Here is a 26,910-nt window from a genome sequence, read left to right as displayed (position 1 = left end):
ATTACACTGTGTCCTATAGGAAGTAAATTCTTACTGTACAATGTTAGAAACAAAATCTCTTCTTAAATTGTTTTATAGCTTTGGCATATCCTAACTCTAACTGAATAAAAAATATTTAACTAGGACAATATACATGATCCTTAAAGAACAGTAACTAAAAGTTGTGTTGTAAGATTTTTTTATAAGACTGAAAGATAATTTCTATTTATTATTCTTGTCTTGGATAGAGAAAGTTCTGAAGCACTCACCCGCGTTTAGCTCTTAGTTGATTTCTGGCACTGTCTGATGCATTTATTATGTTCATGAACTGGGAAGAAGAATTGGGAAGTACTACATTGTGATTTTTTTGAAGCAGGAGCTTCTTTCTGTTTGGCTCCAAGGAGACACTGTAGCCTAGTGATGTCACCAGACTTTTCACTTCCATAGTGAGATTACTAGTGTAGATAAAACTGACTACATTTAGATATAATTTTGAGAACTCAGGTCTGTAAGAAGCTCGTTGTTTTCAACTATTTCTGGTTTCGGTGAGGAGAAAGCTCTGAAAAGCTTCAAGTTAGTTAGTTACATTACTTAGTTATGACTTCCAAATTGTCGTGTTTGACACATTCTATTACGTTTTAATATTGTTAAGCAAAACCCTTCTTTTCATTCTAGACCTATCTCATTTCACCTCATCTATTTTGTAAGAGTTGTGATGATATTTCCTGATTGCTGAGTGCTTAAATACAGTTGAGATATGTCAAATAATTTTAAAAGTTAAAATGCTAGTTTTCTTAGTATTGGTTGACTTCAGTTTTCTTTTCTGTGTTTAGATGTACTGGGTAACTTTACCATTGATTCTCAGGTGTCGAGTTATCTTTTATTTTGCATTTTGAGTGTAATCTATATAATGCAGTTGTTATTGGTTACTATTAATTGTTTTACAGTAGGGACTAAAATCCACAGTTAAAAGCTTGAAAACTTTTTGTACTAGAATTCTGCAAAGATATGATTAAATGCAACTTATTTCCCAGAAAGGTTCCTAAGCTAAAATCAAGATATCACTGGGGAGGTAAGCAAGCAAGAGGAAAGAACAGGAGCAGGAAAATGAGTGAAACCACAGAAGAACATGGTTAATTGTTATGTTATAAACTGGATAGAGCTATAAATGCCATTCTTGGTATCAGTGAATAGAAATTTTTCAACTGTCAGGGCTTCATTTGCACAGGAAAAAGTAATGACAGATATATATATATATGTATTCTAAAATTGACTTCAGTACTGTAGTCACTTTCACAGTATTGTATCTCACCTATTATCTTTGTTACTTAGTTTGACAGCAGAGATGATTGTTTCTCAGTAAACTAAAAAGTAGTGACAGATGGATAAGGCCATATAACCCAGGGTGTGTTTTGTTCAGGTACCACACATGAGCTGTATCTACATAACTGAATGCACATGAGATTTGTTTGTGAAGTAATCATTTATTATGCAAACACCAGAACTTCATTATATCAAATTTTATTAAATATGTACATGTTATTACTGTTTAAAAGAACGAGTATCATTCCAAGATCTGCAAACTTCTCTCTAGCTTTGAGAGCTGCGGCAGAGCCTGTATTAATGCTAGTTTGAAAGCTGTAAGCTAATACAGTGTCACTGTGAATGACACAGCACCACCTTTGAAGGCAAAACTTCATCAGGTGTATTCTTTAATTACAATACAATCAAAAAAATCTTTCCTGACAATAATGTATTTGTACATTGTTTAAATTTCCCAACTCTGTCCAACTTGTAGGATGGAAGCAAAGAATTCTGTCACATTTAGGATTCTCAGATGCTGAAGAAGGGAATTCGTACCAGAAACATCTGACGGTAAAGGCCGTTTAAAGGCAGAGAAGGGGGCACAGGAAGCAAAGAGAAAGATGCGTCCATCTCCTCTGCTGGTATCCAGCCAGGAGGTCTTAATATTTTTCTTGCTTAGGGTCCCATGGCCTCAGTGAGGATAATGCTTCCTATCAGTGACCCCCCTTCCCATCACCTCTCCACTAAACTGGTAGGTCAGCTTCTTCTTGACTTTCTTGACCTCCCCTGTCTTGCCGTAGTTTCTCAAAGCCCGTGCCATCTTCTGGTAGGTCATTTTCTTGCGATTGCCTTTCTGGACACCCCAGCGATGTGCCAATGCTTCTTTGTGTTTGGAGGAGAACTGGAAAGTACCTTTTTCCTTGTCCACCCACCAGATGCTGTCCTTCATGTCTCCATTGCGAAGAAGGTCCAGAAGGAACTGATACAGACGTATCTTTTTCTTGCTGCCTGTGTGAGAGTCAGAGAAGAAAAGCAGTGGAGCGTTAGGATCAGTGTGTAGTTCCTAGTGAAACAGCAGAGTATATATAATTCATATAACTGTTTTGGGTAGCTTGTCAGTCAAGTAACTTCTTCAGTTTGCAACTTTTGTAACAATAGACAGTGTTAACACTGTGAGAACATAATGTGCATTGATACCAAGAAGAAAAAACAAGAATAAGGAATTCCAAAGGCCCAACCTTTGTTTTGAAATTAATTTGCTAATTTGAAGCTAACTGACAAACATTGCTAACTTGAAACTAATCTGAAGCCGATTTGGGCAGGTTATGCAGAACCTGACTTTCAGGTACTGAGCAAACAGAGCTAAATATTTTTTTAAATCAGTTCCTTGACCTTCTTAGAATAGAATCATAGAATCATAGAATTGCTGAGGTTGGAAGGGACCTCTAAGATCATCGAGTCCAACCTTTAACCTACCCTGACAAAAGCCACTTCTAAACCATGTCCCTAAGTGCCCCATCTACCCTTTTTTTAAACACCTCCAGGGATGGTGAATCCACCACCTCCCTGGGCAGCCTATTCCAATGTTTAATAACCCTTTCAGTGAAAAAATGTTTCTAATATCCAATCTAAACCTCCCCTGACATAACTTGAACCCGTTTCCTCTCGTTCTATCACTTGTCACCAGGGAGAAGAGGTCAGCCCCCATCTCTCTACAACCTCTTGCCTTGGTTTTCCCATCTGTTAATGGAAATTGGAGTAGAAATGGCAAAAGCCATTTCCGTTCAGGAAACCTGAATAGGCAAGGCAGAAGGATGAAGTGGGAGTATGTGAAGAAACAAGATTTGAGATAGAGACACAGTTATAGTCATAAAAGATGCAGATGACAGGAGAGTGCAAGGAGTCAGGGAAAGTGAAGCTTTGTCAGTGGGATAAAATACTAGCACAGTAGTTCTACAGTTTTATTGTTATCATCATGGTAATGTAACAACTGCTCAGCACATAGCTTGATGAATTCCCTTTGTCTTCACTGACCTGTTTCTCCATGCATAATTCCAGGCCCAGGATCCACACCATCAGTCTCCCCATCTGATACCTCCAATGGGGGGCTCTGCCTCTCTATGTCCTCCTCATCAGAACTGGGCTGCGGTGGAGAGGAGTACTGTAGGCACATCCGGGGCAAATAGGACACCTTTGGGAGAAAAGAGTAGTAGAGGGAGGTGGTAGTGATAGAGAGTGGGGCATGGAGATCAAATAAGGAAATGTTGTGGAGAGAGTTACAGAGAAAAGGCAGGAGAAAGTAAGAGGTATATGAGTTTGTTTAGGGTGATACTGAATGACATAGTTGTTGACATTTATAATAAATACTATGCAATTAAGAAACACTTCCAGCTAACAGGCAACACATACACATGTACAAAGCTGCATCTTTACAAGAGGGAAGGTGGAATAAGATCGTAAAAATCAGAACTTTCCCATATGTTATATTCTATGTAAGTGATATTGCTCCTCTTCTCCCATACCTCTCCAATGCTAGCATTCGTCCTAATGAGTTTCTGATCCCTGTTGCCTGTCCCCTGTGTAAAACTGCCTTTGAGAACAACTTTTTCTTGAACGCAGACCTTCTGGAACTACTCTCTTAAATTTGAAAGAGCTAAACAGTTCTGTCCTAGCATGGCTGCTTTGACTGGCTTTGGCTCTGTGGTCCTCTTCCTTTTTCAGGCATAGTACCATCTGACAGCACTGAATCCCTACAGGACTGCATCCAACTCTTAGAGAAGGGATTACATAGGTCTGTCAGCTTCCTGTCCTGAATTTCCCCCATGAGGAGGGGAACAGCCTTAGCGCTAAGATAGAACATATATCATATTGTCTCACATTCTCTTTTCCTAAGTGGCTATCTGAAAATTCCCCATTAATGGGGATTTCTCATCTGCAAAGCTAGCAAGCCATTTTTTGTGCTAAATTCTCTTGCCCTTATATAGAGGTCTTGTCAGGAGCAGTGTGGAATATACCTCAGCTCTGTAAATTCTCAGTTGCAGTCTGGTTTGTTAGGGATTATGACCAGTTGCCATGAATTATTGCAGCTTCTTATTTAAGAATGAGAAACAGATCAATCTGAGGGGCAGTGTGTAAGAACTCAATTCCTACATTAAAAAGACTCAGCCAATATCTCCCAAACACAGCAGCATACAGAATGTGGTTTTCATGAAATGGGACAGATCGATAGTCCTGGAAGGTGAGCTACTTTTGAATTGCTCTTCCCTCCACCAAGAAAGTACGTCTTGAGCCTGATTCCCTTCCCAGGGGACCGTAGGCACTGAAGCGGGGAGTTGGTGACTTCATGAGTCACACCACCCACCCCATGTCAGGCTTTGCTGCGTGGTGCTTTTCAGATGAGTTTTGTACCAGCTTAAAATGTCCCAATAAGGAGTGTGCAAAGGCCTGGTTTTGGGGTGCAGCAGCTGGCGGTTAATGAGTTGGCAGATTGGCTGGAGGCGATCTGGCAGGAAGGCCAGGATTGGGTAAGAGTGTGTGTAAGCTTCCTGTCAGATCCCCAAGAGCGAAACTTCAGCCCTCACCACAGGGTCACCTTTTGCTTTTTACAGTTAAGAGAGCTGTGGCCTCATGGGTAGGAAGGAAGGGAGAGACTCTGCCGTGGGGGAAGGGGAATGAGAAGGTGGGACAATGTTTTACAGGGGAGGGAAACAGAGATTGGCGCCCCTGCAGAGAAAAAGGTTGTGGAAACCTGGAGTGTGTTGGGGGATGAAGTGGGAGTAAGGAAACTGCTCCTCTGGGGCTGGAGAGGGACAATGCGAGAGGGCTGTGGAGGAGGCAGGGGGAATGGTGTCTCACAAGCGAAGGGAGTTGCAGAACCATCCTGGGGAGTTGAGTAAGCTTCCCCCACACAGTCCCCACTTTCCCTATCTGCTGTATTTTTGCCTACACTTCCTTTATGCCTGAAACTCAGCGTAGATCAATACATACAGTGTCACACAATTATGTTACACAGAGTTGCAGAGGACCTGCTAGAGTGTTTGAAAGAACCAGTTTACTCAGAGAGTTCTGGAGAGAGAAGGCTTAAGAAACTGCTAGCTACTTTCTATATTCTTCTTTCTAAAGCTCTTCACAGTTTTCCAACATTTTCTTTCATTCTCCCTTCAGAAGGACTATTCTTTTCTTAATTTATTATTTGGTGAGACCACCAAATAATTGGTGCAAATTCAGCAGAGGATTAAAGCTTGCTTCCTGCTTCTGTTTCTTTGAAAATAGCTTGAATAATAGTATGTGTTGTCTAGGACTATGGCTGAGACACACCAGCGTCTGAACCTCAGAGCATGCTGAGTGCCACTTGCATGAGCTACTGTAGGTTAAAGTAAAAAGCCAAAGATCCCCAGCTGGTAAGGAAGAGGGGGGTAGTCGTGAATTCTACGTACTGTCTTCTGCAGCTTGGCGTAGGGTGGAGCAGAGAGAGCACAGTGCTCTTTATCAAAAGTTGCAACAAAATTAATTCTCTGCCTTTCATCCTGAAATGAAAGATTGTTTTTTGGTGGTACTTCCAAAGACATCCATAATGGGGCTAATTTTTAGTCTTTGCCCTTGGTTGGAGACAGTGGTCGGTCATTATGTACAAGCAGTTGCAGTGAGCAACTGAAATGACTTGAAGCTTCCCACAGACTGCTGTTCCATTAAGCATTTTTTATATTTGTAAGTTTCTGTTCCTAATTCTTTGTTTGTATCTACATCTTATATTCTATTCCTGATTTTTTTTTCTGAGTAGTAGGTGAGAAGTTTGATGGCTTTCAGTCAGTTAGTTTCCTGTTGACAGTGTTAACTTATTCACTCTTTTTTTTTTCCTTCTTTGTTTTCAATTAATGCAGTATTTGTATACAATTTCAGTTTGCTTTGAACAAAGAAACACAAAATGACAACTCCATGCATATAGTTTCTCTCACAAAACTTCAGCAATGGCACCATTATATTCAGCACTGTAATCAGCAAACACGTCTTTCTCTGACCTCTGTCCTACTCTGTCTTGTGTTCAACACATTGTATGTAGCTGAACATTGCTCGCCTGGGGAAACTCCTTAGCACAAGATCACCCAGCTTTCTTATCGCTCCCAGTAATGACTTTGGACATATTCTTGTAGGATCAAGAGTTAAAAGTGATTGCCACACCCACTTTGCTTAGTGTCTTTGCCGTGCCATGGAACCCCTTATAATTTCAGCTTTAGTGAAAATTCATTGGCACTTTGGTACTACTGTACAATGCAGTATCTTTTTTTACAGGGAGGTGTCTGGCTTCATGTAAAATCTGAGCAGAGACAAGACAGTGTGTTTAGGCTCATGGCTTATTTGCTTTCAGGTAAAAGCACAAGTAGGTTCTCCTCAGCCTGTTTCACTGTGGTAAAATTACCAATGACTTATCTTTGTTAGCATTTCTTCTGTGGGTCATGTAAAATTGTCAGGGTTGCTTGGAAATATTTAAAACTTTCCTACTACTTTGAGGCTCAGAATACTTCCAGTAGTCATGGATACCCTTGCTGTGACAATGCATGGCTTCTCAGGTCCATTTCCTCTGCAGGATTTCAAACCAGTTGATTTTCATTCCAAATTAAACAAAATTATGACATTTCAAAAACCTCCACAAAATGCAATTATCTTTTTAGGCACTGTTTGAGGAACACCAAAGTCTCATCATCCAGATAAAAAGAATGCTTAAACCACACTGTCCTGAGAATTAAGTTTTATATCAAGTGCTTCTTCAGTAAGAACTTGTGTAATTCATTTCAGCAATCTCTTTCATGTAAGAGTATGCGTTCCCTGATGCAGTATTTTCCTTACCCTTAACTATCATCTTAAATTATGAGTAAAGGTTGGTAACTATACCTGATGGTTGAGTCCGATGTGTGGGGTTGGGATTGCAGAATCCAAGACATGCATTTGTTCAATCTCCATGTGCCTGTACAACTGCTGCAGTTGGGGAGGCTGTACACTCTGCAGTTCTGTGAAGTGATTGTCTCCAAAGGTCTCAAACTCACTGTGCATGTGGTGTGGATGATATTCCCAGTAATGATCTAAGGAAAATACAAACAGATTGTCTGTCATTACAAGATTAAGAAATGTGGCATTTACCTGTCTTTCATTGGTTCCTACTCCTGTCACTGTCCTTTCTGCCCTCTCCACACCATCCCTGTTGACCTGTCTGTCTCTGGTGGCAATCTATATACGTCCCTGTAAACTTTCTTTTCCTAATCTCATAAATGCCCGTGGCTGGAAATTAATACTTAGGCCACTTTAATTAGGAGAATACTCTTTGAGATGGAGAGGTGTATTGCAATGATAATTTTGCACAAGATGCAAAAGACATTAATGCTGGCACATTTCGCAAAAGAGACCATAACAATCTTACATTTTCATTCCTCAGGGAGAAAATTCTACTGATTTACATATTGTAACATTCTCATTATACTTTTCCTCATGGCATGGAAATGAGGAGTTGGAGAAAATTTACTGATCATTCTGCAGTTATCCTCAGTCTTCATTTTAAATTGCTACCAAAATGTCAGGAATGCTGCAGAAAAGGTAGGGCACTTTCCCAGATATTTCTTGTAATCATGTGTTGGTATTTCACGCATTTTTCAGTACCAATACTAGAGAATAAAAGGATTAACTGTTGCGGCAGTCTTATGTACACTGTTTACAGTGAGGCAAAATTCTGATGCAGACTCTTTCTCTACCTTTTTTATCTCTTTAGTACATTTCTGCGATAATACAGATTTTTTCAAAAACATAAAAAAGTACTTACATAACCACTATACTGTTTCCCGATTTATTTACTTTTGAAATTGAATTCCATATAATTCTCAGGTTTAGATTTCTGCTTTTTTCAGTAAAAACCTCCAGAAGTTTTAGAATTTCGTATCTGCTGCTCAAAATTTAAAATCTGCTAGAGGAAATGTGAAGCATTGCAAATTCTATTTCTCTCTCATATACAGTAGCTGCATGCATAATTGTGCATGTATTTGTGTGCACCCTGTTTTTAAAATCAAAGTCAACATCACATCCTCCACTCTAATTGAGCTGGGAACTAATCTTTCACAGTTTAACTTCTCCTGCATCATTTTATCTGTGGCCAAAATTTCTTTATGATATTCAATGTAACAATTCTAATTTATATCTTACTATTCTGAGCTTTCTTCTCTTGTATTATTATAATTTCCGTACTACCCTTCACACATTTTCAGGTTGCTGTCATGTACCCTTACAATATACTCCTAATTATCACTTAACCCGGCTGCATGTATTTAGCTCTCAGTCTTTCAAAATAAATCAGCATTTTCACCCTCCTAATCATATTTGTGCACTTCTCCACACTCCCTCCCAGCTGTTGACATCCTTCCGATAATGTGACAGACAGAACTGAACATGTTGTTCCAAGCGTAGTTGTACTGAATTTATAGAGGAGCAATTGTCTCATTCTGAAATATGATGTTATTGCCTATGATATTATCTGGATACTAATGTGCTGTGAATATTTTTTCCTAAATACCAGTTTCATTCTTTCTCTCGGCTTCTATCTCATCTTTCCTCTCTTACGTTTCAAACAATTAGGTCTAATCTCTTTGAGGATTTGAAATCTGGGATAGTGACTTTGAATGTGGCCTCCTTTAGAGGGAACCCAGTGATAAGTTTATGCCAAACATAATTGTACCTGAGAAGTTATAAGCTCTTTTAGCTGCTGTTATGGCTCAGGTCTGTAGGAATTTATCTGGAGGCTCTATCAGACCATTTACCACACCAGTGCTACATTTTTGTCCTTCCTGCTTTTCTGATTCATGGATAAACCATGTCACTCCATGTGAAAGGGAAGGAAAGGTGCTTATAAAAGTAGCCAGGGAGCTGCTGCATTACTTTGTAATTTCTTTGCTTTGTTGTATACAGCTTTCTGTGGGCTATGCAGCAGCACTTTTTCATGTTGTGGTGTTAGAGAAAAAAATTGTTTTCTCTGGTAAAAAAGTAGTTTTCATGGGTGCAAGTACTTTTACATTCACATCTACTCCAGCCCAGGAAATGGCAAAGTCTGTGTTAGTTTGAATCCACAGGTCATCAAAACCTGTGTCCTGGTAGGAGACTGTGGGCATTTTCAATCAGAAACTTTTTTGTTTAGTTGGAAGACCACTAACTCACACTTTTTCTGGACTAAATTAGTTCAGGTTTCTCTCTCAGGTTTCTCTAAGTGGAGCCAACTATTGAGGCCCCTTATACCATGGGCAGCCCTGTATAATAAAATGTTGAGAATACATTGCAGGAGTAATCTGTGCCCTCGTTCCTTAGAATGATCTGGCTCTGCTCCATGTGCAGAAAGTCCTCTGTCAGATGGCAATGTATATTCTCAAAGACCCCTTGGTTTTGATAATCTGCTACAGCATATGAGATCAATGCATAATTGTGAGGATGACAAAGCCCAGACAAAACTGTGAGGCTGTCAACAGCAGGTCTTCAGCTCTGGAATGTCTTACTAGTAGTAACTATGGTGGTCAAGAGAGAAGACAGTACGTTTCCAACATGCATATGCATGAGTATTTGTGCATGCCCCGAGTAGTTTACTTTTGATTCTTCTTCACTATTTTTTTATCAGCAGTCTGGAGCTCAGTTTGGAGCCGATGACAAAGTTCCTGCTGCCTCCAGAACTGTTCTTTTAAACTGTTTCTTGGCAAATAAATTAACCTATGGAACACTATTTCGGCATATTCATGTTGATCATTATGTAATATTTACCTTAGTTGTTACTGAATTCCTTTCTTATGTAATTAGGTGCTGCTGTAAAAATACTACAACAGAATAGTACTAATAGCACAGCATTTAGGGACTTACAGTGACCACATAATACTAATTTGTTACAAAATAAATCTATGTCAGAAATTACTTCAACACAAACTTATGTCCAAATATTCACGTTGTGACAGGAGGAAAAGACCTTATTTCTTTCTAAATTATCTATAATTTCACAGTGATACTTAGGAAAACCAATATTGTTGTAGTTGCATTAAAAGAGAAACTCCAAAGTCTGTCTCCACAAGCCCCCCTGCACTTAACCATCTTGGCTAAGTTATTGCACGTGAAAATATTAAAGAATTTTAAATATCTGCGTCTGCAGTTAGGGTTATGAGTAGCTATTTACTTCTATGTTCTTTGTTAGTGTTATGTCAGTAACACATAGCAATTCTGTTCTTTTCTCAAAAATGTAAAGGTGGAAGGAAGAAAAAAGAAAGAAGAGAAAAATTCTAGAAATGGAAAGTGTCTATTCTTTGGGTAAAGGAAAATGTCATTAAAAGCCAAGGTATAGCTACACAATGGAGTCATTATGAGAAATTTCATGTGAAGTGAAAGAGGATGTGAAAAAAATTCTCTCTTATAGAGACATGGAGATCATGTTTGTTTTGGTCTTGTATGTAGTGAAAGGTTAGAGGAAGGACAATCATGAATTCTGAGCTCCCTCCCATGACGGAGAGGATGTTAGCCTCTTGGGAAGCAGTAGTGGACCTAAAGGTATTGCGTTAATATTCACCATGGAGGTAGATTCTCACTCTGCAAGTGAGAAAACATAACTGAAATTTCTCAGTCATCTTCTGACCAATGTAAATCTCTTTGCTCCTGTTTTAATAGATGAATAACGTTAGAACCAGCAATTAGAATATGAAATAGGCTTAAGAAAAGTATTTATTATCAAGTGGAGTAACAGGCTAAATCTGCATTACACAGTGCAAAACCATGAGAAATTCATGAGCCAGCAAATGAACCGGAAACGTGACAGCTCTGTCAGCACAGCACTCTGCCTGCTCTGAGATGACTGTGTTGACATGGCTGTTCTTGTGAGGTCTGAGCTAGTGTCTCGGAGTGGTTCTGCTCTGTGCTGTACAGTTTTTCCAACTCATTTTGAACTAGGAGAGGGTTTCTTACACAGTGCTGCATTGCACAGCTTATATGTTCCCACTGTGTTTCGCTCATCTGAAAAAAACAAGTCAAGAAAAAACCCATAGAGGAAATGAGACAAATATTGAAGGACACTGGAAAATGGATATCTTGACTCCCTACAGAATCACTTTTCTGTTGAGTGAAATGCTGTGCTCCTATGCAGTGCAGCAGTCTTACCTATAGTCACAGTAGGAACTCATTAGCTCTCACTTTATAAACGTCATGATTTTAATAATGCCAAATGTTCGAAAATCTATGAGTCAGGCCCCAGCAAATCATGAGAATGGCTTTGAAGGGGATTTTTTAATGAAGTTTGGAGTTCTTTCGATTTGCCATATAGCATTTGAGACTAAGGTTCACATGTTTGGAATTTCCTCTACTTCTATGTGAGTTAAAATCCTAACAGAATCAAAGCCGAGTTTCTTAAATAGTCATATGGTGAAAAGAAAATCCCAAATCATGAAATCTAATAAGTTCCCTGAGGCTAGAAACAAAGTGAACAAGGGTCAGCATTCAGCTTCATACAAAAGGTGATTTTTACTAAACCAATACTGTTTAGTAATAACTTAGAGACAAAGCTGCAGTGGCATTTTGTAATTACTAAGATTGCATTAGTGTTACAAAACATGCTGTATTACATTTACAGACTTACTAGCATACAAACTCAGGGTAGGGTGATGGACAAATACATGATCACCTGAAGTAGCTTCAAAAATATGGATATTTTTCTGGTGTGTTTTTGCTTGTTATATTTAGTGTTTGCTTATTGTGTGCACTTTACTGCCTGCTCACATAAACATAAAGTAAGGGTTGCCTTCAGCATGATATTCTAGAAAAGTGTCAGTAATCCATGTGCGACAGATTTACAGATTAAGCTATTGCCATCTCCCTTTCACAAAATTAATTTTCTAGCAATGAGAGAGAGGTAGTCTGACACGTGAGCAAGACTTTCTATTTCTTTAGCGGTCCCTTATTAGCAAAGTCAGAAGTATTATTCTGTCTTGTAGTATTTATTTACTTTATCTGGTAGCTTTTCTTTGAGGTTCATAGTGTTATTGAGTAGGCCTGCAAAATTATTTTTTATATATTGCCAGTACCCCAAGCTGAACTCTTCTCTTACAATTCTGCCTACTTATTTCTTCTTTTTTCTTATCTAATCAGGTTCTCAGCTCTTTTGCTTCAGGGCTATCACTGCAGCGCCTTATTTATTCATTTTCCCAGTCATTTTTCAATCATTGTGCTTTTATCCACATTGTTCTGAACACTTAGTCCATATTTCTTACAGTAGTTTATGATGTCCCTTTCCTGCTCTTCTGCACGGCTCTTCTCAAGACCCACCAGTTTTGTCATGTTAACAAAACAAAAGCCAAAGTTGGGTTTGTCATGTTTATAGGAAAGAAGCAACATGTGTTAATTTGTGTTTTTCACTCCGTTTTGTATTCTTTGATTGCTCGTTGCTCTTTTGGACTCTGAACAATTCAGGAAGGCATAGGGCATATTAGATATTTAGACAGAACCAATTACATTACAGGTGATTTCATAAATAAAAATTTGATTGAAATGTGCAGGCTGGGATTAAGTTGCCTCTTCCATAACCACTTACTGTAGGAATTACAACATTAAACAATGTTTTTTGGGGTCTTTAGGACAAGTGCAACACAGGTTTAGGAAGAGACAGATTTCTGTTCAAAGTGGGTGTTTAGGTACTGTTAGGCCATAAACCACATTGGTGGCTTGACCTTTTGTTGTGTTCATTATGATGAGTAAAAAATTTTAATGATCTGAGCAGTGTAGCTTAGGAACAGCCTTCCAACAGAAAAATGGGCAGTAAACCAGATGGAATGATAAGATTATGAAAGATAAAGGGATGTTGCTTGAGGTAACCTAGATTTAATGACAGAAAAATTATTTCCCAGTGTGTTTTCCTACATGGCATCTTCTATATTTATTGTTTAATTGCCACAATTGCCTTTTGAGATAATAAATGTTATCCTCATTTTATGGGTGTGTAAACAGGTATAGGTTATGATGTAAAAACCCTGAATTTCCACGTGGAATTTGCTGGGTTTGATTAATGTGACTTGACAGATGCCATGAGATAACTTATAAAAACTGAATTAATTCTTTGTCTGCAGGTGTTAAGAATATCATAGGCGTTTCTTGAATGCAATGTAGAGAACAAATTTGGGTAGGACTCTTTTTCAGTTAAATGCCCAGAACAATCCTATTCTGTAACTTGCTGTCCCTTAAGGTAGCTTTTGTTGCCACAGATAAAACAGTACTGTGTGAAGTTGTTAGATGTCTTAAATTAAGCAGTGATGGGTCTAGTTGCTATATCAGTGGGAGTCTTTTAGGGAAACTCCAGGATCTGAAGGGACTGCCACGAGTGATACAGTAGAACGGTGCTTTTCCTTCCTGAGTCAATATTGACTCTGATATTTCCAGGGTGGTGTTGCTGGACCACTGTATTGCACAGGAGACAAAATTCACAAAGCAAGACCCTCCCCTCTGCATTGATTTAGAGTCCAGTGCCCAGATACATGAAAATATAAAGACACCAAACTTTGAAATCACATACATAAATTGAAGCAATAAATAATCATACAGTATTTTTATATTGAGCTAGTTTTACATACAAACAGCTACAAGGAAGTACTTGGGTGTACTGGAGGAAGAGTGAAAGTTAAAGCCAGGTGTGGCAGCATGCAAAAGAGATCAAAAGAAAGAGAGAAATATATGGACTTGAAAAGGGCCAAATACCAAAGAAGCGTAGCTAAAATGAAGGCATAAATAGAGTTTTTAGGACCTAAGTCAAACAGGAATTGGAGATGGGAACACAAGAAAAGAAATACAATATTGCAAATCCATGTCCTCAAAGAGTTCTGAAACAAGCAGAGTGCTTTTCATCTGCAGAGGAAAGTAAAAACACAGTGAAGATAATAAAGGAGAGATCATGAGATCCCATCTTCCTGGCAATACACTGAATGTCCTGGAAGCTCCCTGCATCATTCAGTGCCTTCTAAAATTCTCTTTCAGAGAAACCGTGTTGCAGTTTCTGGGTTGGAACAGTGCCATTAAGCAGAATAAAATATCGTTGGTTTCTGATTAGAAAGTATGTGCTTATACACTGTAGATCACAGCAACATGTTCTTTTCCTGAATGTCCTAAATCTCTTTCCTGTGGTATCCCATGAGACTTTATGCTCCAAGGAGATATATTTTTACTTACCACCATGACTTTCTCCATCACTGTTGAGATATTGGTAATAGTCATGGGGCTGTCGGTAGAGGTCTGACTCATAGGGTACCATATCTTCAGAGGGCTGTAAAGAGAAGAGGAATTTTTAGAACTGTAAGCTTACACAAATCTCTTCAAAATTATTCATATAGTTAGTGAAGGGGAGATGCCAACACATTTTATATTGCTTAGGGAAAGAAGAGGGAAGCTTCAAGTTCTTATTGAATCAGCAGGAATAAAATGCTTGACTCCAAACACTGGTTTGCCAAAAAAAAAAAAAAAAAAAAGATTAATCCGTCTCCTTAGACCCAGACTATGTAGCAGAACTTGTCCTGTGTTATTACACAAGTTACTGATATCCCGCCCTCCAGTCTTCCGCAGATACTACTTAGAGAGCTATCTTGGACATCAGGCCCAAGCCAAGATGCTATCACACCAGCACACCAGGAAAACCTTTTCTTTGGTAGCGACAGACATTTTTTATTATTATTCCTCTGGTACACAAAAGAGAAAGCAGAAATTTGTCTTGCCTAAGCATGTTTTTCTGAGTGGTTCTAGGAGGTCCCACTAAATGGTGGCAGTTTGTATGAGGGTAATGACATTGACAGAGCGCATAAAAACATTTTCTTTCTCAGTTTTTGTCCACAATGAACTGTAAATGTTTGCTGGTGCAAATCAGCTGCACAGGGCTGTTGGGTATGCACAGAGAAGACTTAAAAAGTCCAAATGCAGGGCAGATACTGAGTTGTGACCTATTGGATGCTTAGCTGTAGAGTTAAAGTCCTCTCTGTCTTCTTAAAACAAGATGACATAGGGCAACTTTGCCACTTGTCTTCTTTCCCACTCCCAGTACTCCACTGTTAATGCGGTTTAATGCCTTATGTTGTTTCAATAAAAGTGGTCTGTTTATTATTAGTTGTGCATAATTCTGTTGCTACATTTAATGTTTGGTTTTGTCTTTTTCCAGAAAGAAGAGTTAGAGCAGGGCAGTGTCCTTCACAGGGCTTTGCTAAACTTTTGTCCAGTTAAGTTCATTACAATATTTTCTTCCAATCGGAACAAATTCTAACAGAGTCAGCAGCAATGTAGAACACCTTCTTGCTGTTTGCTCTGAAAGGAAATTATTTCTAGGAGGTACTAATGGAAACATTTTTCTTCTGTTAATGACATCTAGGGATGTGATTTCTATGGTGACATTGAAGAAATTAGATCAAGAAAGAGAGAGACTTATTCCCAGAGGATTAAGATGCTAGAACAGAAAAGAATGGAAAATACTTTTAGAAATTACTTTGGACCTTAGTAGCAGCTGTGTGCTGTAGTAGCATATTGTATTGAAATGGACTGGTAAGATTGCCTAAAATGTTATGACATCCACAATACATACTAACTGGGCATCACATCCATGGAATATTCAGAGCCTCAGGAGCAAATCTATTAACTGTCTGTCAGCTCCCAATATGATCTGGGGTGGTGCATAATTCTTTTGGGAAAATCTTGAGAAAACGATAACCCACAATAAAGACAACCTAAGGGAAAGACTAAGCAAAAGAAGCAAATAATAATTTAATTGTGGCTACAGCAGGGATACCAGTGAAGGGACTCATTTCTGATCTCCAGAGGGCGTAGGTGCAGCCTCCCTTTCCAAATCAATGTGATTCCAATAGAATTGCCCTCCATCTACACAGAGATTTAATGGGAAGTATAACCTATTTTCCAGATTTCAGACGGGTAGTCAAAGGAGACAGTATGGCATGGATTCTCTGTGATGCTTCTGGTTTTCCCCTACATATTTTCTTTGTTTTCTCTCTAGTCGTGTCTGGTTATATGCATTCACTCATTCCCATTCCTTAGACCTGTGGTGTACTCTGATCTCTGACAAGAAAAAGTAATGAGACTATGTTTTGCTTTCTTCAGGATAAAGTTCTGAATGGAATTTCTACTTTTCATTATCTTTGCAAATTAATTCACCCAACTCCCCCATTTCCTTTCCATAAATACATGTTTCCTGTTAAATCATGTCAACCTGAAGAATGTATGAAGTTTTTGCCTTCATATTCAGAATTGTTAGTTTGTCATAACTCAAAGAAAAGCATTCATTTTCTGTGAAAGGAGAGGCCTCAACATCCAAATGGAAAATGCACATCATACTAGTTGGGAGAAATGGAGGTTAAAAAAGTCATAAATTTATATAATTTGAAAGAAAAGTCTTTGTTTCCTTTCAACTAAAATACTAGAAACTGCCTGAAATGATAAAAATTTTCCATATCTAAATGCATCAAAACTTCTAGTTCTGATAAATATTTAACCAAAAATAAACAAATTTCCAAAGAAATCAGCGTCCTGTCAATCTAGGCTTAATTTGCTATGTATAAAATTTCCACTGCTACAAGGAAAGCTCTATCACTTATATCTTTACAGAAATATAGCTTGGCAGAAAGACCAAACATCAGTCCAAAAGGAGATGAACAAAGAACATTTGACTTTTCCTAGTTATGTTCTTCCTTTGTTTTCTCTTCTTCCCTAAGATTTTCCAAACTCCCCCATTTCAGTTCAATATGCTGTAACAGGCAATAGTGTCTTACAGTCTGAGAACTGAGAATGAATTATTTCTACCATTCAAAAGCTTGTTTTACAAGTTCAGATGTATATTCAATGACCAGATCTAAAGGAAAGTGTGTTAAATAGACTCTTAAAAAAGTGATTCCCTTAGTATTTACAGACCTGACTGACTGCAGAGTGAGTTGCAAATACTCAACACCTGAAAAGCAGTCTGCTTTTACATAGATCACTGTTTTTTTACATACTCTTTTTTGAAACTCTGGGACTTAAAATCTTTTTATTATGGATTGTGAGAATTTTCTTCCTTGAATTTGTTTTCTGCTCAGTGATCCATTTGGTAAAATGTTTTCATGTATATCCATGTTAACTCGTGCAATCTCGACCTATTAATCCCCACAAAGGACTAGAACTGGCACCACTTCCATCTTGGTGTCTGATCTTCAAGGGTACGGTAACTAATATGGGAAGGTGTATATTAAATATTTAAAAGTTTAGGTATCATAAGCTTAATCAGACGGTGGTCAGAGACAGTACAGCATAGATTCTTTCTGATTGTCCTCATCCTATAGGAAGGTGGGTTATTTTCCTCTGTTCATTAGAGAAACTATTTCCAAGAACCTGTTTTTAATCTCTGTGTTTTTTTTTAAATTTATTAGAAGATTTTTCTCTATTTAGAGAGAAGAGATTTCACCATGTGCTGCTGTTGCCTCTTGCACCAATCTTTACCCACTTGCCCCGTCCTTCTCTGGAACCTCCCCACCCACACACCCATTTCATCATCTTACTTACTAATAGCACTTCCATGACACTGAACTGTTTTGTTTCCCCTGACAAAAAGCAAAGAATGGCTTATGTTATAATTTAATATTTAACTGGTGTCAATGGCCATTTGTTCTAAAAATTGTTTTCATGTAAAAGAGTGACAGAAAGCTTTGTTAGCAACTCATGGCTGTGGTCTGAATTGATATCTCCTTTCCTACATGCCATAAGGTGCAGTACACTATCTAAAACAATATTCCAACCTCAAGCAAGAGGTCAACAAACCATACTTTATCTGTCACGGACTTTGATAAATGGAGACTTGTCTCCATCTTCCTTCTTTGCCCTGAAAATGAAAGGAAAAGCCACAAATCTACTTGGAGAAAGCTTAGTTGGCATTGGTTAAGACAGACACAGGGGACTCAACTGACTAGCAATTTGAAATTTCTTGTTATTCACCAAGGCTTTGTCAGATGATTCCAGGTGATTGTAAATTCACTAAATGCTGATCTTTTTTTTTGTTTTTCTGACATAACTGTTCACTGGCATGTGATTCAGAAATACGCCACACAGTTTCCAATGATGTGCTGCTGAGACAAGTTTTAAGGCCAAGATTAACCATATTTCCTTGGAAAAAAATTACAGTATAACTATTTTAGAAAAGATGAGTAGAACTATTTATTCTAAGGGTGGTGAGACACCTCAACAAGTTGTTGAGGCCCCTTCCCTGGAAGTGTTCAAGACCAGACTGGATGGGGCTTTGAGCAACTTGGTCTAGTGGGAGGTGTCCCTGCCCATGGCAGGGGGGCTGGAACTAGATGATCTTTAAGGTCCTTTCCAACCCAAACCATTCTATGATTCTGTGATCACTCATTGGGCCAGCTTCATTGGACTTTGCTGGCAATGCAGTTATGTGGAACAGGTGCTGCTGTGGGGCATTTTTGCTCTCATACAAATATACTTCCATTCAAAGCTGTGATTTCTACAGGTGTCTACTTAGGGATTCATATATAACTGGGGCTCTGTTTAGGCAAAGGTGTTTGACTTAATTTTTTGCCCTTTTAGCACAAATATTTGCCCTATTTAGCACAAACAGATTCTATCATGCACTGTAAGACATGGGCCCAGTTTGCAGAACTTTTCCATACGAAATTCCTAACCTTCAGGAAAAGATGCAGTACTCCTAAATCATTTGAGCAGCGTTTTCCAAATGGAGGGTAAGAGTTTCTTAGCATAGTCAAGAGGAAGGCAGTTACTGACCCACCCTCAACTGAAAGGGGAGGGGCAGAGGAGGGAAGTTATTGCTTCACAGAAACCCCTGTCTACAAACAGGCTTATGTCTCCCCTCTGAAAAAGTCCCAGGAGGCACAGACATTTATAACGATGCCATGTGGGGCTCTAACTGGCAGTGCTCAAAGTGCACTTAAAACAATTTTGAAAGTACAAAACACAAAATTATTAATTTTTGGACATTTTAATCACAAAAATAAAACCCAAATTGCCGTGTCAAGTGCTCCTGTAAGACGTAATTGCATTTTCACTGCCTGTTGTATCATTCATCTGTGCAGAGTTCAGTCAGAATATTAACTGCAACACAAATTAGAATATGGGCCAGAATGTTTTAGATTTTCACTCCAGTTATTCAATGTATGCACTGGAATTCAATAATGAAGAAAAGAGTCCAGAAAACTTGGCTGTGGTTGAATGAGTGGACAGAACATTAACAATAATATATTTTTTTTAAATGGAAATGCTGGTTTCTGGGGTAGTTGAGGACAAGGTTTGGGTTTCTTTTAGGTTTTTTTTAAGCCCAACAACAGAGAAATCTCTGTGTAGTTTTTTCATTTTCTCAGTTTCTTTTCAGATTTTTGTCCTGACGGATTTACAGTAAATCCACGGGGCAACGCAGTGTACTTAAGAAAAAGAAAAAGATTTTTAGGGTCTTCGCACCCTTTGGGTAATTAAGGGATTTCAGGGGCACTGATGATGAACTGCTAGAATAAAGGGTTTCCCAAAAAGAAGACGTGTTTTTTCAGTCAACATGGATACCAAATATGAAAGGAATTCAAACGGCCATCTTTCTGAGTGGAAGATAAGGAAACATGTCTTTAGCTTTCATTAGATGGGACAAGGCAAAAAGAAAACTTGATACAAGTTTTGCTGAAAGGACTCTTGCATCTGCATTGTCTCTTTCTGTTTTCTGAACACATATAGCAACTACCATAAGTCATTTACCACATAAAAAGCCAAGTAAAACACCTTATCTGACATCTCTTTGGCTTCTACAAACTTAATAAATCTAGTTAGTGCCTCTTTTACCCATTCTGCTTAGAGATTTCCCATTAAGGTTTGTTTCTGAACAACAGGTTAGTGACATTACGTTCTTCATAAATAATGATTTCCGAAGTAACCGTACGATAAATTACAGCAGTTTAACAATGCTTCAGAGTTAAAGAAAAGATATAAGCAAGCCTCATAAGCATACAGAAAAATTTGTATCTTAGAGAAAACTTTGAAAGACCCAATTAGGTGCTGTGGGTTTTTCCCTCATTCACCAACTGCTTTTTCATAGCAAGTGAATTCAAGAGAATTCAGTTCAAGAGAAACTGAAGTTAGAAACTAAAATGCCATCATTGCAAAGAACACAGAGTCCTAAAATCTGCAATACATAAAATCACCATTCAGCAGCTCTTCTCTGACAGATTGGTAGACAGTTAAATACATAAATTATGTCAGAGACTCCAGATTAAGAATTACAACCTGAAGAAAGACTCGGCCTTGTATCACAAAGCCGGCACTGAGAAAAAAATTTACTGACTTGCTATACACATACTGTACAAAAATACCATACACTTAATCTGTGAAAACAAATGGAGATCAAAATCAGATACAAGTTTAGGGAGGAAATGTTAATTTCCCATTCATTGCAATGTTGTCACTAGCTTTATATATTGACCTAAGCCCAACTTCCTGGCATTACAAATGCAGACCAAAACAGAGATATTCTCAAATAATAAAACCTGGTTTACTTTGCTTTATGCTGCTGAGCCCCATGATCCGTATTAGGAATAAACCCCATATACTCACAGGGGGAATGAGGGGAAATCCTTCCATTTTGCAAGCTTGCAACATTCAGCCAACTTCTCAGTGAATTTTTCTTAATTCAGTTTTCAAACATCCAGAATAACTGACTTGAAAGATCACATGAAACAAAAAAAAAAAAAAGGAAAAAAGAAAAAAATATAGAAAAAAGTGAGATCCTCGGACTCTGTGGAGTCCCTTTGCAGTGATGGACCTCAGGATAGGAGAAGGACCCTAACAAGTTTTCATATTTTGCTCTAATAGGTTCTGAGGTGAACTTCTTCCCGAGTTGTATGTGAAGTTCCTGATTTTATCAAATGTCTGTAGAAGGGAGATAGCCCTTGGGTCTATCAGTGCGCTGTGACATCACAGCTTTTAGCCAGTTTGCATAAATCTCATTTCAGGGAGCTGCGGCGCTGTAACAGGAAGTCTGCCCTGAGCCAGATCTGCCATGGGCAGGTGCTTACTGTATAATCAGCAACCCAGAGCCTGGGCCTGCTACCAATAAACAAGCATATGGGTGCAGTGCTCTGTGGAAGACTATGTGCTTCCCACTGTAGATGAACCATAACGATGGTGCTGCTCTCTGGTTTAATGACGTATCATAGAGACACAGTCCTGACAACTTCTGTGGGGACAGTGCAGTGGCATAGACTTGCTTTAATAATAGTCCTGTGTTGGAATTAGGTGGCAATACTTTGCAGAAAGGAAAAAACAATAGTATGCAGTTTCAAATATACAGGTTTCTACGAAACACTGAAGTTAAGCCCATGAGACTTTCTTCATAAACTTCTCAATAGAGCAAAATGATTCAGTGAAAGATACTTAGTCCTCTTCATTGTTTATTATCATTTCTTTTCTTTTCTAGCTCCTGCAAGGAGAAAGCAATTAGGAAAAGGAGAAAGTACTACATGTCCCATGCAATGATGATTTCTCTCAGATCCGGAGTGCCTTTAACAGTTAGAAGATTTATAGACTTCTATCTGAACAGTCAGGTGCTGAAATCTCTTGTAGAGATTTTGCTTCAGCTCTTGTTACATGGTGTTCTCCCCTCTCTTTATCCCACTGTTTTACTTGCATTTGGCTGCTCTGAACAAACACCTGTCATAATGAGGTTCAGGCAGGGGCAAGGGTGAGTGCGCCTTGCTACGAGGGGAGAACACACTCATTGTGCAAAATGCCTTCGTGCTTTGCAGTTAGTTACTAATGCCTTGGAAAAGTGAAGTTTCTTTGTCTGGGTTGTTCCCTTTCAATCTATGCCCATGTGCCACAGGTTCTGCTTTTGAAAGTAGCCTGTTCACCACTCACCTGGGTCTATGTGTGTGGGGGAATTTCAGCCACTACAGACTTCCTCCCTTGTACACTGGTAAAACCAGAGGCCACTCACAAGTTCCTCTCATTCCCCACCCTAAGGAACTCAACAAGCGAACCATATTAGCAGTGGGATAAGATCAAGAACATGATGGGGGATTAACTCTTGGAGCCCCAAACTGAATTTCACCAGCATCAGTTGATACACAAGCATTTCATTCTTATTTTATTCGTACTATGAATTCTTGACTTTAACCTAGAAATAAGCAAGCTGCTAAACAGTCTGCTTCTGTCTCTGAGATGGTTCTCAAGTTTCCCCTTGGATACCAGCCTGGAAGTGATCAGAAACACCTGGGGGAAAAGGAGAGAAGCAAAGTACAGTCCTGATGATAAAATTCAGTGCAAACAGAGGAGAAGGGGGTGAACAATAGCAAATACAAATCTTAAAGTGGGTAATTGGATAATAGGTGATAAAAGTAATTGTCGAAATTGTGTGTCTATTAAAAAGGCTATTCAGAACAAAGAAGATATGTTATCTGATTCATCATACACGGAAAGATAGCTTAAGCAGCTACTGGAAGGTTTAAAAGTGTAGTGTTTTACACAGAGAGGCTTCTATTAAAGTGGAATGCAACTATATTTCATAAGCTGGAGGATATTTCTACGCTGTCTCTTAGCACAGGATATTACCTAATAAGGATAGATATTTTGCACCAGCCTTTCTGCACTCAGGGAATGCTAGATTACCAACATCATCAATCATGTTTAACATAGAAGTAGTCATAAGCACACCAAGGTTATCAATATAAAAAATGAAATTGATTCTCTGTATGATTAATTAGAACCAGATAATACGCCATAAAGCTTGAGGACCAGCAGAAAGTCCAGAAGTTGAATAAGCTTCCCAGGAAGGAGGGTATTACATAAATGGAAATGCCAAAAGTGAAATAAAATGCTTGTTTACACTATCATATTTGTATAGGAACATCACTAGTAACAATCTTGCTAAAATTCAACGTAGATTACTTTCTCACTGTTGCATGTAACTGGTGTTTTATTCTGTGCTTGTAATCACAGAATCTCCTCACTCCTAAAGGAAAACCTCCTTGAGACAATACTTTTGGCCCAGATCCTTGCAGTACCTTATTGGATGATTTACACAAAAAAATCAGATGAAGTTACCAAACAATTATATAGTAGAGGACCAGCTTCCAGAGGCATATGATGTGAACTGCTACATACAGAGTGTAATCTAACCTTCAGAAAGCCTTTTGAAGTAGGGTAGGGATCCCTCTCCATGAAGGGAATTTGGAGAACTAGACAAAAACCTTGCTGAGTTGAAGATTAAGTTTCTGAAGATTATTTCTGAAAACATTTAACATTCATATTAATCTGAGAGATTTTCCCTCTAAGCATCACCTTAGTGTGTGCAATTTTTTGAAACAGCTCTTCCCCTACTTCTACCCATTTATTCTTCAAGCTATTTCTAACCACAAGGTACCAAAGCAAAAGGGTTTCAACTCGAAGCCACATCACAGAGAGGTCCCGTTACCTCAAACCTTGTTTGGTGCTTGGAAGGTAATTTTTCTCCTTACTAAAACCACATATAACATCACTCATCCTGAAGTCTGTTAATCAGAAACAAGTGTTTACATAGATTCTGGTACTGATTTTTCTTGTAACAGTAAGACAAGACCTCTAAGCAAGGGATTCCCGTGTATGTTCCATATTCTTCCCGGAGTTATGTTTTCCATGGAACTTGTTTTCTATAGAGGTAATATGGCTTGTGGGTCTTGTATACCATCCTTTAACATTGAATATCCATTCAGATGACTTGGGCAGGATCTGCCCTCTTCTCTTAAGAGAGCTTATGGGTCCCTCTGACTGTGGAACCTGTGGGGTCTGGAGCTCTAGAGCACTATCAACTGCATTTAACTCTTCATTACGTATACTGCTACGGAGTTAAAGATAATGAGTTGAAATATCTTTATCTTATTTTTCATAATGACAGAGTAGGAGCCAGAAAATGGCTGCTGCAAGTTACCGGCTAAGAAGAATTTGTTACCACTTTTCCACATGTGGAGCTTCACATTAGGATCCTTAACAGTCTGAATGTAGACTCTACTGAAATATGTGCTTCCCTTTCCACTGTGATAGGTTATCATTCACTGATGATCCCTCGTGGTGCCCACAGGCTCCATATGAACAAAGACTTTTCCCCACTCTGTGTGCATCCCCTCCTAGAGTTGATGCAGTTCCTAGTGGCAAAAAAGTGCTTTTGACAGTCCAGCTTTCATGAGTTCCTGAGTTTTATGTAATGGCATGTACAAGGGCTTTTGCCAGTGGGAAATGTGATTAAAATGTCATTAAAATAACAGTTTTAACTAACCTCACTATATCGGCAAAGATTTTCAAGCACAGTCTACACTAAATCCATATCAAAATTAAGACAACCATTTTCATTGTGAGGAAGAAGAGTAATTTGAGTCAGTAATAATACAGAAAGCTTCATGGACTTTTTAAGAACCATTATGATATGCAGTCACTTACAGAAATGAAAAGCACTTAATTTCTCATTTTATTTGTAACTTTTAAACTATCCATAAAGAAGAATTAATCAAAGAAAAAAACTACCCTTTGGCAAATTGTATGGCTTCAAGATCTGTTCACATCTCAGCTATATTTTATTATTTACTGTATTTGGAAAAACTTTGGCTTTAAGGCGTGTTCAAATAACTATAAGGTTTGATGTCAGTTTTTAATCATCTTCATTCTGCAAGCAACAGATTTTCAATTTACACATTCCAGTGCATTTATAGTCATCCAATCTCTGAAAACTTTTGTATCATTTCAAGCAATTAATATGGAAGAGTGTTCTAATACCATCTACTCTTGAAGTCTCCATCCAGTCTGCCTTGCATGTACAGTCAGTAGCACCAGTAAGATGCAAGCAGTATTGCCTAACGTCCCTTCATAGAACTGTGCCTCAAATCTGCAGTCCAACTGAGGTTTGCCCTCCCAAAATCAGATACTTTAATAGTCAAAATTAAGCTAAAAGGATGAGGTGCATCTGAGATATGGCTCAAAAAGAGCATATCTGTAGAGAAAAAAAATGTTGCTGAAGGCTCAACAACCACCCTGTGTTTCCTTTGGGGGTGTCACTCAGACTGGCTCTAGTCCAGTGCCATGGACTAAATTCCCATTTGCAGCTGGAGTCCTGAGCCACATCTTCAGTTTCATCTGAAAATAATACAGTTCATGCGCTCTAATAGTGCTGTGTGGTGCAAATTAGAGTAAGCGAGGAGGATCAGGAGATTAATTTTAGAAGTGCGTTTATGATCTGAACTAAATTGCTGATCCACACCCACCATTAGAGAAGATTCTTTCCCTGGGTCCCTAAAGGCCTTTGCCAGCCTGTGTCAGAAATACCTCTGCTCTGTTTGATTTGGGTATTTAGGCAGCAGTTTTTTCTTGAGAGTGAAGCTGTATCTAGGAAGAAGTCTTGCTCTCCTAATGTAATAGTACTTTCCAGACTTGCATCTTATTAGGATCGTATCTCTTAGTAATCTCTCACAATTCTGAAGAGAAAAACACTATTCACAAATAAACATGTCTTTAGGTAGCCCGTGGGTTTACAGCTGCGCTTCCTCCACTTTCACAAGGACTTTTTATCTGGAATTTTGCAAAAACAGAGGAACTGAAGTACTAGGAGCCAGTCAGTGCTTTTTCTACCTCCTCCCAGTAGACATTTGGCTGTATAAGAGGTGAAGCATGCATGCAAGATTCATGTCACAGCTTTATGAGTATGCCTAGGACAGGTGTGTGTGACACACTCCATAGTATATTATCTATAGAAATATTTTTCTTACAGAAGTAGTTACTGATAAGAAAAATTGCATTTGAATTAATTACATTTCATCCTTTTGTAACCTTAGACCATCTTTACTATATAAGTCACAGGCAGTTAGATTCTTTAGTGTTCATTTTTGCTTTTTTGCCTGTGGGTTTTTTCAGGTGCCTTGAAATCTCAGAGTTTGATAAAAGAAAAAGCTGACATCTTTCACTGATCTTTTGGTAGAAAAGAAATAACAGTCTAGAGATAAGTAGCTCCATCTTAAGCTGTTCAGTTTTTTAGAAGCAGAGTTTGCTTGCTGCTTTGACAAATACTACACCAGCCACGTAAAGACTGCAGGCCCATTGAAAGAGTTGATAATTTTTTGCTTGATTGTAGCTGTTTTGCTCTGTATTTTTGGTACTATATTTTTTTTAAAGTAGTTCTGCTAACAATATATGGGTTGATACTTTATTTCTTCCTTCCTGTTGTTCTCACGACTCTGGTTATTGGTTTTCTAATTTTGTAATATTTTTTTTTAATACAAGTAATTTTCTGCACCTCCAGTCCAGTATTTGACTGTACTGAACTGTATTTAACTCTTCTTCTTGTGCCACAAATATTATATCAAACATTAAACAATTACATTATTGTATTATATTATACATTAAACAAACAAAGACCAGGGAGGACTTGCTGTGTGAAGGGTTTTAAAAGGGCTTCTAAATTTGTTTTTGATGTGGTAATTGAGAGGAATATAGTAGAGAAATATAAAAGAGAGCATTTGAACTACACTGGAGAAAGGAGAGAAAGGGAAAAGGGAGTCTGAAGCCAGGAAGGCCAAAGAGAAGGAGGCTGCCATAGTTGAG

At 38.4% G+C, this 26,910-nt stretch overlaps 1 protein-coding gene across 1 annotated transcript; it reads right to left on the bottom strand.

Moving 5' to 3' along the window:
* Positions 1-1,484: 1,484 nt before the first annotated feature.
* On the bottom strand, positions 1,485-21,263 carry SPI1 (Spi-1 proto-oncogene). The gene is made up of 5 exons (XM_074584383.1): positions 20,905-21,263; positions 14,491-14,584; positions 7,174-7,361; positions 3,319-3,475; positions 1,485-2,292 (listed from the first exon to the last, which is right to left on the bottom strand). Exons 1-5 carry the CDS (start codon positions 20,947-20,949, stop codon positions 1,976-1,978), a joined length of 801 nt encoding a protein of 266 aa, XP_074440484.1. The 5' UTR covers positions 20,950-21,263; the 3' UTR covers positions 1,485-1,975.
* Between the last annotated feature and the right edge of the window lie 5,647 nt (positions 21,264-26,910).

The sequence above is a fragment of the Larus michahellis genome, chromosome 4, assembly GCF_964199755.1.
Source record: "Larus michahellis chromosome 4, bLarMic1.1, whole genome shotgun sequence".
In the NCBI taxonomy this organism is placed as follows: domain Eukaryota; kingdom Metazoa; phylum Chordata; class Aves; order Charadriiformes; family Laridae; genus Larus; species Larus michahellis.
This window is presented reverse-complemented; position numbering and strand designations above follow the sequence as displayed.